This window comes from Lynx canadensis, chromosome A3 (genome assembly GCF_007474595.2).
Source record: "Lynx canadensis isolate LIC74 chromosome A3, mLynCan4.pri.v2, whole genome shotgun sequence".
Lineage (NCBI taxonomy): Eukaryota > Metazoa > Chordata > Mammalia > Carnivora > Felidae > Lynx > Lynx canadensis.
The window spans coordinates 59012955-59030071 of NC_044305.1; the positions used below are offsets into that span (position 1 = coordinate 59012955).

General features: G+C 41.4%; 1 protein-coding gene across 2 annotated transcripts in view; it reads left to right on the plus strand.

Moving 5' to 3' along the window:
* Positions 1 to 10809: 10809 nt before the first annotated feature.
* The window catches only part of LONRF2 (LON peptidase N-terminal domain and ring finger 2), a 46622-nt gene continuing 40314 nt past the window's right edge, over positions 10810 to 17117 (plus strand). For both annotated transcript variants that reach the window (XM_030310396.1, XM_030310397.1), the window contains exon 1: positions 10810 to 11491. In XM_030310396.1, the coding sequence (XP_030166256.1) occupies positions 10810 to 11491 (682 nt within the window). The remainder of the gene's footprint in view (positions 11492 to 17117) is intronic.

Here is a 17117-nt window from a genome sequence, read left to right on the forward strand (position 1 = left end):
TGGTTGGAGCATTTAGTCCATTTACATTCAGTGTTATTATAGAAAGATATGGGTTTAGAGTCATTGTGATGTCTGTAGGTTTCATGCTTGTAGCGATGTCTCTGGTACTTTGTCTCACAGGATCCCCCTTAGGATCTCTTGTAGGGCTGGTTTAATGGTGACGAATTCCTTCAGTTTTTGTTTGTTTGGGAAGACCTGTATCTCTCCTTCTATTCTAAATGACAGACTTGCTGGATAAAGGATTCTCGGCTGCATATTTTTTTCTGTTCATCACATTGAAGATCTCCTGCCATTCCTCTGGCCTGCCAAGTTTCAGTAGATAGATCCGTCACTTGTCTTATCAGTCTCCCTTTATATATTAGAGCATGTTTATCCCTAACTGCTTTCAGAATTTTCTCTTTATCCTTGTATTTTGCCAGTTTCACTATGACATGTCGTGCAGAAGATCAATTCAAGTTCCGTCTGAAGGGAGTTCTCTGTGCCTCTTGGATTTCAATGCCTTTTTCCTTCCCCAGTTCAGGGAAGTTCTCAGCTATTATTTCTTTAAGGACACCTTCATCACCTTTCCCTCTCTCTTCCTCCTCTGGAATCCCAATCATGCGTATGTTATTACGTTTTATCTCATCACTCTGTTCTCTAATTCTCCCCTCATACTCCTGGATTTTTTTATCTCTCTTTTTCTCAGCTTCCTCTTTTTCCATAATTTTACCTTCTAATTCACCTATTCTCTCCTCTGCCTCTTCAATCTGAGCTGTGGTAGCCTCCATTTTATTTTGCAGCTCATTTATAGCATGTTAACTCCTCCTGACTGTTTCTTAGTCCCTTGATCTCTCTAGCAATAGATTCTCTGCTGTCCTCTATACTTTTTTCGAACCCAGCAATTAATTTTATGACGATTATTTTAAATTCATTTTCGGTTCTATTGTTTAAATCATTTTTGATCAGTTCGTTAGCTGTTGCTACTTCCTGGAGGTTCTTTTGAGAAGTCTTCCATTTCGTCATTTTGGATAGTCCCTGGAGTGGCATGGAACTGCAGGAATCTTCCTCTGTGCTGTCTGGAGTAACTTGCATTGGTGGGCGGGGCCGCAGTCAGACCTGATGTCTGCCCCCAGCCCACCGCTGGGGCCACAGTCAGACTGCTGTGTACCTTATCTCCCTCTCTCCCAGAGGCAGGGCTCACTGTGGAGTGGTGTGGCCTCTGTCTGGGCTACTTGCACACTGCTAGGCTTGTGGTGCTGCTTCCATGGGATCTGGCATATTAGCCAGGTGGATCCGCAAGGTGCACAGTGGCAGGAGGGGCAGACTCAGCTCGCTTTGCCTTCAGTGGTCTGCTTCAGGAGGGGCCCTGTGGCACCAGGAGGGTGGCAGACCCTTGGAGGGATGGATCCACAGAAGCACAGCGTTGGGTGTTTGCACTGTGCAAGCAAGTTCCATGACGGGAACTGGTTCCTTTTGGGATTTGGGCTGGGGGATGGGCGAGGGAGATGGTGTTTCCCAGCACCTTTGTTCCCCACCAAGCTGAGCTCTGTCCTCTGAGGCTCAACAACTCTCCCTCCCATTGTCCTCTAGCCCTCCCATTTACTGAGCAGAGCTGTTGACTTATAACATTCCAGATGTTAAGTCCCACTGGCTGTCAGAACACACTCCCTCTGGCCCCTCCGCTTTTGCAAGCCAGACTCAGGGGCTCTGCCTTTGCCGGGCAGGCTGCCTCTCCACCTCCCGGCTCCCTCCTGCCATTCCGTGTAGCACACACCGCCTCTCCACCCTTCCTACCCTCTTCCGTGGGCCTCTCATCTACGTTTGGCTCTGGAGAGTCTGTTCTGCTAGACTTCTGGTGGTTTTCTGGGTTATTTAGGCAGATGTGGGTGGAATCTAAGTGATTAGCAGGATGTGGTGAGCCCAGCGTCCCCCTACGCCACCATCTTCCCTCAAGAATGGTTTCTTCTCACCCCGTCCAGAATACAGAATTGAGTGCAGCATAAATAGGAGCAGGAAGAGGCTGGGACTCTTGAGGACACTAAGAAGATACAGATCCAACTACCTACATCACAGATTCCACTGAGAAGCCTGCCCAGGAAATTAAGAAGTGCACCTGTTGTGATGAGCACCGGGTGATGTATGGAATTGTTGAATCCCTGTATTATACACCTCTCACTTCCAGTCCGGCATTCACCAGCTCTGTGCCGGTCATCACCGCCATCATTCTCTTCCTGCACTCCCCTTCCTATGCGGCCAGATCGCGGGGTGAGTGAGAAAGAATGTGACTTGGGAACAGCCAGGCAGGTGCATTACAAAGGAGGAGGGGTGCAGGATGGGCGGACAGCTTCTCTGCCATCACCAGGCCGCCACTCTCCCCGCAGCTCCACGTCTCCAATGCAATATTTCTTACCAATCCCCAATTTTATTTCTAGGTGAACATGAGATAACACGCTTTATTAAAAGCACTGGATTGATATTTCAGTCTTATTGGCCCACTTGAAATCATTAACTAGGTCATCATTTTTCCATTTACAGTAACCACGTTGTTATCCCTTGTAAAAATAACTGTCATATGTGAAGATATGATCTAAATATTGCCAAAGGCAAATTAATTATTTTTGTAGATGATCATGAGATTAGACCCAAATAATGTGTAAAACAAAGCACTTATAAAAGTATTTTCACAGGAGTTACATTTCAGGCCCAAAGTTGAATGGTGGAAAGTTAGAGCCAGGGAGCATTCTGAGAACTGGCGTGCCACAGTCCCAACTACAAGTGGAGCTGCACACATTTAGGTCCTGGGAATGAGAAGAGATGGCAGCAGAGCAAGAAGTGGTGGTGAAGAGCTGAGAACACCAGCATTCAAATCTTGGCACTGGCCGTTCTGGGGCCCAAACTCTCTCTGCCTGTTTCCTCATATTTATTTTTACCGTAAACTAAGAGAAGAGAGACGTTGGGAGTCACTGACTTTTATCAATGGGGAACAGCAAGGATGTGCTCTTGACCTTTTGCTTTCATTAGGAGATGAAGCATCAAAGCACCTAAGTACAGGTGTGTATATAAATATTCTCCCTTTGGGGTGAGAGCCTGGAATTGGTCAGGAAGACCATGCAGATGCTGCAGTGTCCCACCTGCTAATTGCAGCATTTCAACTTCCTTTCTGTGGTCCCAGCTGTGGGGACAGCTCAGGCTGGCCCTTAGTGCACGGTTGCTTATAGAGCTGGTGTGTGGATGTGCTGGCATGTTGGGCTTGCTCACAAACCTGACCTAGCATCTATGCTCTTAGGTCTGACTCCCCAGGCATCTAGTATTCCTCTTGACAACTGTCAAGGGGGATAGAGTCATGTTGCTTGGCTGGTGTGATCAAAGAGGCTCACCCTAGATCGCTTGGTGAGTGAGCAAGGTGGAGCTATTGGCTCCAGATGGTTTATGATGTTAAACATATCAGATGAAAAGCTAATGTTTTTGTCCAGATTACTGAACATAATGCACTTGGATAACAAATCCATTTTCTCACTGCCCTATAGATTTTCAAAGTCAAATGCACAGCACATTCTGGTGTGTGTATGTGTGTGTGCATATGTGTGTATGGAGTGGGGTGTCAGGGGGTAGGCTGATAAAGAAAATTCCTAGTAATGGACGCTCTTCAGGAGCAGGCATCTGAGCCACTCATCTGCTGGCTCCAATGTTCCACCAAGTGAAATCAGCCATAGGGCTCCAGGGTCACTCAGGCTTTCCAGGTTTAAGAAAAGTGAGACACTCATTCTGCAGAGGTTTACTGGGCACAAACCACAGTCCAGGCCCCATGCTAGGAGTTGTTGGGGAGAGATATCACTACCATACACAAACTCACCATTTCATGAAGGCAGACAGGCACACATGGAAGATGGTGGGGGGCCACGATGTCATCCGAGTTGTCCTCCCACTGCCCATTAAGTTGGCACCTGTGCAGATGGCTCATAGTTCATCTCATTTATATTTCTGAACTCTTTAACCAGTTTTAGAGTATTGACTTCTTCTAATTCATCCCCCCAAGTGAGATGGTTCAGGCTTCCATGCATTACGTGTTCAACCTCTACCAGCATATATGATTCTAGGATTAAACTGCAGAATTTACAGTGTTCCAGCTGAGCTTTGTTTGTAAAGCTGAGAGTGGGACAGGGCTGGCTATGGGCAGTGGGTCCAAAGTGTTTTTTTATCTCTGACAAAATACATAAAAAGGGTGGGCTGCAGAAGCCCAGTGACAAATGGGCTTCTAGATACTGGAGGAGCATGCATCCATTGGGTTAATTAGTTGCACTTTAAAATATGAATAACCTCCTAGAGGATTAAGCCCTACTAAGCTTAGGTCATTGCAAGTAAATAATCATCCATCACCTCTCAGAGAGTGGATATAAGTACTTTAAAATTTGGAGATTTGAAGCAGATGCATTTTGGGAGGAGGTGGCTAGCAGTTCAAAAGTGAAATATTTTGAGCAGACAGAGGGAGTCATAAAAGCAGGGAATAAATATTTTCCAAATAATTCACCGAATAGTGGTGGTTCTGTTCCTTCCTTTCTCACAGGGGCCAAGTTTGGGAATTTAACCAGTCCTGTCCTTCCCTTGCCATTCCCTAAAATCACACCAATTAGAAATGCAGTGAATTAATTATCAAATATCCCAGGGAAGGTTAGATAGGAAAGGAAAGGAAAGGAAAGGAGTGAGCATCAGTTGATTCCATCTGAATAGTCTACATCAAGAGAATGGCCATTTTGATTGGGTGAAAAAAAGTAGGGATTTGTACAATTATCAGTTGTAGTGTTTCTCAAACTATTTTTAAATTTATATTGCAGATAAATTAACTTTTGTAAAATACAATAAAACAAGTATCAGGAAAATGAAAGGAAATACTAAAGATACAAGTCTAGATTTTTATTAAGATTCAACAGATCCTACTTATTGTTAAGTACAACATAAAATTACATTTTGATAAATATAATCAGCACACACATAACACTGGAAAAAGAAAACAATTACAAAACTGTACACATTCACTGAAGGTATGTATTTGTGTAGGTAATTAATCTATACTCTTGTAACCTTCTGTGGTTCCACAAGTGTAACTAAATAAAAGTTGCAACTAAATAAAATAATTCATGAGTGAAGTGATGATTTCCTATTTCAAATGCCCCTGTGCATCCTTTGAATGAATACCACCATGTATGTTAATATGTGAAGTTTTTAGGGTGACAAATGAGCTTGTTTCTCAGTTGCTAAGTCATCTAAATTCCCAACAGTACTATTTGCAGGAGACAGTGTTTCTATCTTTTTCTATATTTTGTTTTCATAACACTAATAGTAGAGACACCATCTCGCAGAGAAATGTTGACAGTAATTTTAATTCAAACATTTTAAATTTTGAAGGAATTTCAGTGAATTGAGGATATTCACTTTGAAGCTTTTTCCAAAATGAATCAAGTGGTACTGTATCTTCAAAATTAATCTTCAAATTTTCATCAATAGCCTGTTCCAACTATTTGCCCTATGAACTCCTAATTGAATTTAAATTATCTTTTGATGAGGGGCACCTGAGTGGCTCAGTCGGTTAAGCATTCCACTCTAGATTTTGGCTCAGGTCATGATCTTGTGGTTCATGAGTTTGAGCCCCACATTGGTCTCTGCACTGACAGTGTGGAGCCTGCTTGGGATTCTCCCTTTCTCTCTCTCTCTCTCTCTCTCTCTCTCTCTCTCTCTCTCTCTCCCTCCCTCCCTCCCTCCCTCCCTCCCTCCCTCCCTCTCTCTGCCCTTCCCCAGTTTGCTCTCTCTCTCTCAAAGTAAATAAACTTAAAAAAATAAATTATCTTTTGATGAAAGAAATTATTCCTAATCTGTGAATTTCTTATGAGAAATTCTCTTGATAAAACAAACTCCATATCTTTTCCAACACTTGGTCGATCTTTTTAATTGTTGACATTCTAGCAGGTATGCAGTGGTAGCTCATTTGGGTTTGATTTGGATATTCCTAATTAGTCTGAACATCTTTTCATGTACCTGTTTTTCATCAATGTATCTTTAGTAGTTAAGTGGCCAAATATTTGGCCCACTTTTTAACCCAGTTATGTGTTTTTTTATTACTGACTTTCCGGTGTTCTTTATATACACTTGATAAAAAGTCCTTGACCAGATACATGATTTACAAATATTTTCTCCAAGTGTGAGGCATATCTTAACTGTCACTTTAGAAGAATAGAAGTTCTTAATTTTCATACATCCAATGTATCAATTCATCGATGCCCCAAACCATCAGGCACACTGTATTTTATATCTTTATAATTTATATTTTGGTTTATTACTTATTGCAATGAAGGAGAACACTCACCATGGGGAGCCATTGGTGGGAGGGTGTTAGAAAGAACCTATTATAAGGTTTGGGCTTTAGTTCGGTAATTTTGGCTTCAGTAGGTGCAATTCTGTGATAGAATCTCTCACTCAATCTTATTGAAAAGCAGAGCAAACCAGAGCAAGGATGAAGCTGTATTTGGTAAAGGAGTAGTAATTACTCATTTTAGCTGGAAGAGGGGGATGTTGAATATTTTGTAGGTTACACAGTGAACTTGTTTTTGTATCACTTTATCATTGTCTCAGGGCAACTTTGTTTGATGTTGGTGTTTTATGAGATTGTTTAATGTCCAACATTAACTAGTTGTGAGCATCAGGCTAGCTTTGTAGTAATACTGAAGCCTCTCTGTGTCAGACCTGTTCCCAGATGTAAGAATCTCCTTTTTTTTTTTTTTTCTTGTTTCTCTTATGGATCATAATTTTGCTATTAAATATAAGACCCAAGGTCACAAAGATTCTCTTCTATGATTTTTTCCTGTAGAAGTTCTATGGTTTTACTTTTAGGTCAGTAAACTTTGAGTTAATTTTCATATATGATGATAGGTATAGATCAAAGTGTTTTTTCCTCTTCTTTTCCTCTTCCCCCTTCTTCTCATATTTTCCCCTTATCTCCTCATCCTTTTCCTCCTCCTTTTTGCCTATAGATATCCAATTAGTTCAGCATTGCTTATTGAAAAGACTATCCTTTCTCCACTGAATGGACTTTGTCAAGAATCAGTTACCAGTATACACATGTGGGTCTGTTTTTGAAATCTCTATCTTATTTCATTGATCTACTTGTTTATTTTGATACTAAAACCACACTTTCTTGATTTCCATAGCTTTATAATGAGCCTTGAAGACTAAACTTTGTTCTTTTCTTTTTTTTAAGTAGTTTTGGACATTTTAGGTATTATGCATTTTCATGTGAATTTCAGAGTCAGCCTGCCAGTTTCTACAAAGAGGCATGCTGGGATTTTGATTGAGATAGATTTGGACTTATAGATCAATTCATAGATCAAAGATCTGAATCTTCTGATCCTTCAACAGAGTATGTCTCTCCCATTTGTTTAGGTCTTCTCTGATTTCTCTCAGTGATGTTTGTAGTTTTAGCGTATAGGTCTTATAATTTTTTTCACATTGTCTTTAAGTTTTTCATACTTTTTGTAATATTGTAAATACTATTGTTTTTAAATTTCAATTTCCACTTGTTGCTAGTATATAGAAATGCAATTATTCATCCCTGGCTTACTTAAAGGTGTGTTAGTGTCCAAGCACTTGAGGATTTTCTAGATGCTTTTCTATTATTTTTATTTTCAATCTACTGTGGTCAGAGAACATACGTTGTATGACTTCACTCCTTGAATCTCTTAAAATTTATTGAGACTTGTTTTATGGCTCAAATATGTAGTATATCAGTAAATGCTCCATGTGCATTTGAAAAGAATGCATATTATGCTGTTGGGTGGAATGTTCTATAAATGTCAATCAGGTCAAGCTGATTGGTAATACTGGTCAAGTCTTACTGATTTTCAGGATACATATTCTGTTGATTGTTGGGAGAAGGGTATTGAAATCTTCATCTACAATTATGAATTTATTTAATCTTATGGTTCTATCAGTTTTTGCTTCATATATTTTGAAATTCTGTTATTAGGTACATATGTGTTTAGCAGTGTTACATCTTCTTGACCAGTGTACTTCTTTATCATTATGAAATGGCCACCTTTTCTCCTAGTCATGTGGTTGGATATGATATCTACTTTGTCAGATATCAATATAATCACTCTAGCTTTATTTTGATAAGGTTGAAGATGGTCTATCTCTTCTTATTTATATCTTTTTCTTTAAAGTGAATTTTTCTATAGGCAGTATATATCTGGGTCTTCCTTTGAATATAAGTGGACTATGTTTGCCTTTTAAAAAATGTTTATTTATTATTTTGAGAGAGAGAGATAGAAAGAGAGAGCAGGGGAGGGGCAGAGAGAGAGAGGGAGACACAGAATCTGAAGCAGGATCCAGGCTCTGAGCTGTCAGCACAGAGCATGACACAGGGCTCGAACTCACAAATTACGAGATCATGCCCTGAGCAGACGTTGGATGCTTAACTGACTAATCCACCAGGCGCTCCCACAATCTTTGCCTTTTAACCATGGTATTTAGATTATTAATATTTAATTAACATTAATTGATATGGTTGAGTCTAAACCTACCATCTGACTCTGTTTTGTATTTGTCTCATCTGTTTTCTGTTCCCTATTTTTTTCTTCTTTTGGATTAATAGAGTTTTAAAAAAATTTTATCTCCTTTGTTGGCCACTTAGCTATATATAACTATTTGTGTTATTTAGGTGGCCACTTTGGGATTACATCTTTAGCTTATTGAAATTTTCCTTCAAGTGGTATTCTACCATTTCACACGTAGTATTAGACTTTATAAAACTACCCTTTTGTTTCTCCTCTACTAGCCTTTGTAGATTTTCTTTCTACATACACTGTAAACCTCACAATAAAGTAATATTTTTGCTTTAAACATTTCTTGTTCTTATCACACATGCCTCCAACAAGTTTCTCTTTTCTGTTCTCTTAGTGGAAATCTGTGTAAAATAAGAACAAACAGGATCTGAGATCCTTTGGTTTCATAATCTTTAGTGTATTGTCTTTTTAAAAATTTTTTTAAAAGTTTAAAAAAAATTTTTTTTTAATTTATTTTTGACAGAGAGACAGAGCATGAGGGTGGGAAGGGCAGAGAGAGGGAGACACAGAGCGTGAATCAGGCTCCAAGCTGTTAGCACAGAGCTTGTCGCAGGGCTCAAACTCACAAACTGTGAGATCATGACCTGGGCTCAAACTCACCAACTGTGAAATATTGACGTGAGCCGGAGCGAAGTCAGACACTCAAACAACAGCGTATCGTCTTTGTAGCACCAATGTAACTATTCAGAAGCTTTTTTCCTCCTAGTTTTCTTGTTGTTAGTTGTAAATTTGTGGAATAAGCAACTTTCAAGTGAATTGTTACTGTATAAAGAAAGTAGATTAAAAAATAAAAAAATTAAAAAATAAAGAAAGTAGATAAAAAAGAGAGTTGGGAATAGTTGAGTATTGAGAAACAGATCAAAACCTATTTTGACTACAACTGTTACAGTAAAAAATAGAGAGCGGGGCGGGGGTGGAAATCATTCATGCAATGATTCATGGGATGGGAGGTGGTGGGATGTTGCATTTGTATTATAGGACTTGAAGATTGACTAATGTTGTCTCCTTTTCCCTTTGGTGAATTGACCTAGTTTTCTCTCCTTGCTTGATGAGGAAGCATTTCCCCTTCCCCAAAACCAGATTTGATTAAGGTATTTTATATTTTCTTTAGTCATCCGTTTTAATGTTAAACCTCACAAACTTAAATTTAGACTTGACATAATGAACATATGGATTCTGGAATGTTGTGTTTTATTGCATTCAAATACAGAGCATAAAATAAATGGTGGAACAATAAGGAGACAATAGGCTATGTGCAGTGAGTACTCTAAAAACTGGCTAATGATCACAGAGGAACATTTAGTCCTTGCTTATATACCAATACAGCTTTTAACTCCCTCCTTCCAGCAACTTCTGTCTGCGATACTCTACGTTAGGAGACATTTAAAAAAATTATATTTCTGCTTCCTAAATCAAGGGCACAGTACAACGTCCACTTGGAAAATCCCTCCTCTCCCAACACCTAGCACGGTATTCCTTTACGTTCTCTTTTAAAACTATTCTAAACTAGAGTTCTAAAATGTTTCAGTCTAAAATTCAAAGTTCGTTTGGAAGCTTGCTGGAGATCTGTTCAGTACCCACTTCAGGCTTCCCTGTCACTTAAGACAATTTCCTAAATCAAATTCGTGATGTGCTCGGTAACTGCCTCGGTTCTCTTTTGAATCGCGGCCACAGGTTGTCTCGGCGGCCAGGCCTCTGGGAAAGCGGGAGAGAGCTGGGCGCCCAGCCGGCCGCGGACACCTGTTCCAGGCACGGCCGCGGCTGCGGGAAGAGAGCGCGCGGCGAAGGGCACGTGTAGGTGAACGCGCACGCACACACGCGCCCAGCCGCCCCGAGACGCGGAGGCGAGAGCGTTTGCAGGAGACGCGGACGTGGGGAGGGGGTCGCCGCGTTCTCACAGGCGGCCTGGGTTACATAAGCGAGCGGGGCAAGGAAGGCGCTTCGCGTGCGCGGGGGCTCGGGCCGTGCCTGCCTCGCCCCCGCCCGGGTCCGGTTGTGGTCCTGCGGGACCGGCCGCCCACGCCGGGTGGGGGACACCGCCGCAGCCTTGCGCCTGCCCGTGCCAGTGGTCGCGGTGGCCCGTAGCGGCCGCCTCCAGACGCGCGTGGCTCTCGGAGAAGGCGGTGGCCGCGCTCCCGCCGCCGCGCCCCAGGCAGCAAGAGCATCCGCTTGCCTAGGCTTCTCCCTTCCGGGCCTACGGGGCCGCAGGCTCGAGGCTATGAGCCCCGAGCCGGTCCCGCCGCCGCCGCCGCCGCCCCAGTGCCCCGGCTGCGACTGCGGGGAGCCTTTCGCCAAGCGCCTGGAGAAGGGCGATGAGGCCTTCCGCGCCGGCGAGTATGAGATGGCCGCGGAGCTCTTCCGCTCGATGCTGGCCGGGCTGGCGCAGCCGGACCGCGGCCTGTGCCTGCGGCTGGGGGACGCGCTGGCCCGTGCCGGCCGGCTCCCCGAGGCCTTGGGTGCGTTCCGCGGGGCGGCGCGGCTCGGGGCGCTGCGGCCGGAGGAGCTGGGGGAGTTGGCGGGCGGCCTCGCGCGCGCCCTGGGCCAGAGAGAGTGGCGGCTGCCGGCTGCAGGGCCGGGCCGCGCCCCCGAGGAGCCGCGTGGGGAGCAGCCGGCCTCGGCGCCCGCCGCGCCCCGTGATCTGCTGGGCTGCCCGCGCTGCCAGCGGCTGCTCCACAAGCCGGTGACCCTGCCGTGCGGGCTGACGGTGTGCAAGCGCTGCGTGGAGTCCGGCCCTGTCCGGCCGCAGGCGCGGCGAGTCAACGTGGTGCTGAGCGGCCTGCTGGAGAAGTGCTTTCCGACCGAGTGCCGTGTGCGCAGGCTGGCGGGACAGGCGCGGAGTCTGCAGCGCCAGCAGCAGCCCGAGGCCGCGCTGCTCAGGTGCGACCAGGCTCTGGATCTAGGTAAGTCGGCCTTGGGAGTTGGCCCGCCGGCCTGCCCACCTGTTGACTGCAGGGGTGGGCGTGGAGAGCTTTGTTCAGGCGTAAGGGTTATTCTCATGATAAAGGTGGTAAGATGAACCTGCACCCAGAGTGGCTGGTGTCAGAGGGCAGGTGCGCCCCGCTGGTTGCGTCTTTTACCTCCGCAGCCTTCCTGAGTAACCCGTAAGGCCAGGACTGTCTTTTACTCCCATCTCAGCTGTCTAGGAGTGGGAGGATGACCTAGTGTTTTTACTTGTCCAGCAGGAATGTGCAAATAACTAACACCCTAGAGGCGCACTAGGACCGTTGACTTGTGATGTGGAAGGATTTGCTCTGGAGGTTTCAGCTAATGAATCCAGGAAGGATCGCCTTCCATTCTGCTTTTGTTACTTGTACGTTCTCTCTCAAAGGGCATTAGACGTCGTGTAATTAGCTTATTAATTACATTAACTAGTGTGTGTGTGTAAGTTTTAAAAAATAACTGAAATCTGTGACCAGCACAAAGGATCTCTGATTTCCTACCCACCCCCCCACTCCAGCCCACCTGTTAAGAATATGTAATTTAAAAGACCAAATTTCCTGTCATTGTATTTGATTCCCACTGCCATATGCTCTATTGACAGTTATTGGGGTGAAGTGTGTGTGGAGGGTGATTTGGCTTCACTGTTTTTTTACAGGTTGTATGTGATTTAAATCACTGGCCAAGAAGACTTGGTTTAATCTCTGTTACTAAGAGTCTTGTATGCTGTACTCATCCATTTTATTTTAAATTCAGAGTTAAGGTTTTCCCTTTTTGAGAGCACACCTATATCTAAGTTGGGAGATGCTTTGTTGGAGCAGAACAGTTGAATTGCTTTATGTAAAAAAAATATCGTGTACCATTTCTGCAGCCAGTATATTCCATACCTTAATATGGCTGCATGTTTCTGAACTTTTGTCCATCTTGTTCATGCACGTGCAAGGTGGAACAGCAGTATCCAGTGGAAATACTGTGTAAACCACATATGTGCAATTTTAAATTTCTAGTAGTCACATGTAAAAGGTAAAAAGAAGCAGATGAAATTTATCTTAACACTATTTTTTAAACCTATACATTCAAAATACTATTTCAGCATACTTTCAATATAAAAAATGATGGAGATTTTACTTTTTTTTTTAAACCAACCTTTCAAATGCATTATGTGTTTTACATGCACTGCCCACCCCAATTTGGGCACAAATTTTTCATCAGAAATACTTGCTTTATATTTAGATTTTTTAATATTTAGAGTTGAAAAACTAGGTTGGCATATTGAAGTTCCAAATTAAAAGTTTTCCACTAGTCAATAGGGTATCAGGTTTCAAATTTAAATTTCAATTAATTAAAAAGTTAATAACTTTGTTCCTCTAGTCCCATTTTAGTTGCCCAGTAGCCACATGTAGCTAGTGGCAACTGTATTAGTGGAAATCTAGAACTTTTTTTTTTTAATTTTTTTTTAACGTTTTTATTTATTTTTGAGACAGAGAGACAGCATGAATGGGGGAGGGTCAGAGAAAGAGGGAGACACAGAATCGGAAGCAGGCTCCAGGCTCTGAGCTGTCAGCACAGAGCCCAACGCGGGGCCCGAACTCACATACAGGCGAGATCGTGACCTGAGCCGAAGTCGGCCGCCCAACCGACTGAGCCACCCAGGCGCCCCAATCTAGAACTTTTAAAAACAGCTGCTGGAAATGTAGAAGATCACAATACAAACTGTTGGAGAAGATGGATAAAATGAGGATTATCATATATACTGCAGATCTGCGAGTTGTACACCTGGAAAATTGCTTATAGTATCTGAAAATATTAAATGTGACTTTTGGCCAAGCTGTTTCAACAAGGTGCATGTATATGTGCACTGAGAGAATTATAAGAATGTGCAAGAGTGTATATCCTTATTTAGAGATAGCCCTGAAGTAGAAGCAACCCACATGTCCAATAAGAACAGAATGAATGGCTAAGTAAGAAGAGAATAAATGCCTTTTCTAATACTGTATAGAAAGAAAGTAAACCGGCTACAGACACACACACTACAATGTGGACAAATCACAGACATAATGTTGGGTGAAAGAAACCAAGACTCAAAGGCATTTTTATGATCTGATTCTATTTTTTTGTAAGTCCAAATACACAAAACTATTATAGCATGTTGGAAGTAAGGGCAGTGGTGACCTCTGGGGGGGGGCAGGGGGGACAAAATATTGGCAGATTGAATCCAGTGATACACTTAAAACACATCATGGTCAAGTAAAATGTCATAATTTAATCATTGTCAAATGTTTAATCATTATAAATCAACCAGTGTAATTCACTGCATCTACAGAATAGAGAATGGATCTCTCAGGAAAGTTGGAATAAAAGGGAATTTCTTAATATGTTAAGGAGTATATACAAAAATCTGTAGCAACCATTGTAATGATGAAATATTGAATGTTTTACTACTGAAGGAAAAGGTTGACAAGGGTGTTCACCTGTCATCACTGCCATTCATTCAGCATTGTATTAAGATTTTAGCTAGTACAATGAGAAAATAAAAGGTATTAAGGTTGGAAAAATAAAACTTACTATTTGTAGATGACATGCTGGAGTACGTAGAAACTCCAGAGGAATATTTGAACTGTTAGAAATTATAAGCAAATTATCAAGATTGTTGACTATAAGGTTAATATAGAAAGATCACTGATATATATACCTAGTAAAAAAACAAACAGAAAGAAAGCCCATTTATATAACAAAAATTCTTTGGAGTAAATGTTGAAATATCTGAAAGTTGTTCAAGACCTCTACACTGAAAATACAAAATATTTCTGGGAGAAATTACAATTGACTTAAGTAAATGGAAACATATGTTATTTTCACAGATTGAAAAACTCAGTATTGATGTCAGTTCTGTGCATATGGAACTATAGATTGAGTGCATTCTCAGTCAGAATTTTAGCTAGGGGTTTTGGTGGAAGTTGATGAATGGCCAAGGTAATAATGAAGAAAAATAACAAAGCTGGAGAACTGATACTGTAAGATACCGAGACTTACTATAATGTAGCTGCAGTAACTAGCACAGAGTTGTATTGGCCCAAGTTTAGACACATAGAAACTGACTCTCACATACATGGTCACTTGGTTTGCTACAAAGATGCCAAAAGAATTCAATGAAGGAAAAAGGCTTTTAAATAGTCTAAGTCTGTTGCATATCCATTTGGTAAAAAAATGAACCTAGATGCCCACTACACACCATACATGGAAATTATAATCCCATATCTAAAATCATACAATATTTTCATGATTGTTAGGCAGTTCTTTTTTTTCTTAAGACACAAAAAACATATCCATACAGGAAAAGATAGATAAATTCAATTTAAAATTAATAACTTCTCTTCCTTAGAGACCCCCCAAAGAGTGAAAAGGTGATGTGTATTTGTAATATATCCAAATGAAAATGCGAATCCAGAATGTTGAAAGAATGCCTACAGTTCGAAAGGAAAATAGGAAGTCTATCTAAATAATAGGCAGATTGAACAGATGCTTTGTAAACTGGATCTCAAATGGCAATAAATATATGAAAGGGTGCCCAAAGTAATTACTGATCAATTGAAAATTTAAACTAAAATATTACTACATGTCTTTCAGAATGATGAAAATGAAAGGGTCATGCTACCTAGTTCTGGCAAGTATTTGAAGTAATCGGGACTCTTAACATTGCTGTGGGAAGTGCAAATTGGTACAAGTTAAGTATGTTTGGGAGTACCAAGTAAGTTTAAACATAGATATAACCTCTGGCACATTTCCACTCTTGAGTATATATCAAGTAGAAATTAATGCTTATGTCTACTAAAAGTAATATACAAGAATGTTCATTTCTAGATATATGTGCCAAAAAAAATTTAGATAACAACCCAGTGGTAGAATAAGTATGTAAGTCAAGTCATACAGTGTATTATGCAACAGTTTATTAAAAAGAAAAAAACTGAGACATACAGCAATGTGGAGGAATCTCACAGAATGATACTGAGTGACCTATACAAAAGAGTACATTCTATTCATATAACCCCATGATAAGTTCATAAACAGGTTCAAGTAATCTAATGATGATAGACGTCAGATGGTGGTTCCCCTCAGGAAAGGTGTACTACCTGAGAAAGTGCCCAAAGTAGCCTTCTTAGTTCCTGATCTGGGTGGTGACCATTCAGGTGTGTAGGTATATAAAAGTTTAAGATACACACTTAAAATTTGTGGCCTTGACTTTTGAGTCCTACATCACTTTGAACAAATAACCTCTGAGGAGAATTGCCGTTTATTCTATTTATTGGGACCACTACATAGCTGTCCTTGCTTTATGTCTCCACTCATTCAGCTCTTTCTAAATAATACTTGGGATGCCTAGGTGGCTCAGTTGATAACGCATCCCACTCTTGATTTTGGCTCAGATCATGATCTCATTGTGAGTTCGAGCCCTGAGTAGGAGTCTGTGCTGACAGTGCAGAGGCTGCTTGGGATTCTCTCTCTCTCTCTCTCTCTCTCTCTCTCTCTCTCTTTCTCTCTCTCTCTCTCTCTCTCCCTCCCTCCCTCCCTCCCTCCCTCCCTCCCTCCCTCTCCGCCCACCCCCCCCCACTTCCATGCACATGCTCTCTCTCTCAAAATAAACTTAAAAAAATAAATAATACTTGTACAGTTCTCTACTTCTCACCACTGTCCGCTCATTTGACACATTTTACACCGGTAACTAGCTCCCAACACTATGACAACTCTGGGTTGGAGTTGGAGGAGAACAGCCTTAGATTAACCCTAAACACAAATGTAGAGAGTAGATTATCTCTTCTCTTCCTCACAATGCCAGGTTCTCAGACTGTACTGTTTTTGACTCATTTCCCCATACAGGGGTTAATTGATAAACCCTTTGGATATTTGTGTCAGTTTCTTGGAAGGTGCACATGTGCATTTTTCTTCCATAAGCTGTCTTCATACAAAGAATTTTAAGTTGCTTTTCCTCTTCCATTTATTTTTTTAGTGATTCCTCCATAAATTTTTCTCAGTTTTACTAAGCTTAAGGCTTAATGGTTGCAAAATGTGTAGAGATTTATTAGAAATATTTTAAAAGATTAAATTATGAAGCTCTGGCTTCATAAATAGTAGAAGTCAACAGAGAAAACAGTCTGATTCATTCAGTGTCTGGATGGGAAGTGACTTTTTTGGACTTCATTAAAAATAGCCTTTAGAATGTGTGGAGTAGAGGCTTAAATACATTTATTAGAAAAGAATGATTAAAAACAAATGTAAATGAAGAGTGTTTTTCACTGCAAAAACTTTGTCAAAATCAATTAAGGTAACACAAGTGTAAGCAAAGAGATAGTGAAGAAAACATTAGTGAAACAAAAAGATTGAGTTGGTTAAGAAGTCAGAAGCTGGTTCATTACAAAGACCAACAAAAGAAACAAATGTTTGGCAAATGTAATGAAGAAGAAGCAAACCACAAACAGGAGGATCAGGAGTGAAGAAGTAGCAGAATTGCAGATGTAAAGGAATATAACAGATTTTAAAGCCTATAAAAAAAGGACAGTTTTAAGGAAACTATAAATTATCAAAATTTACCCA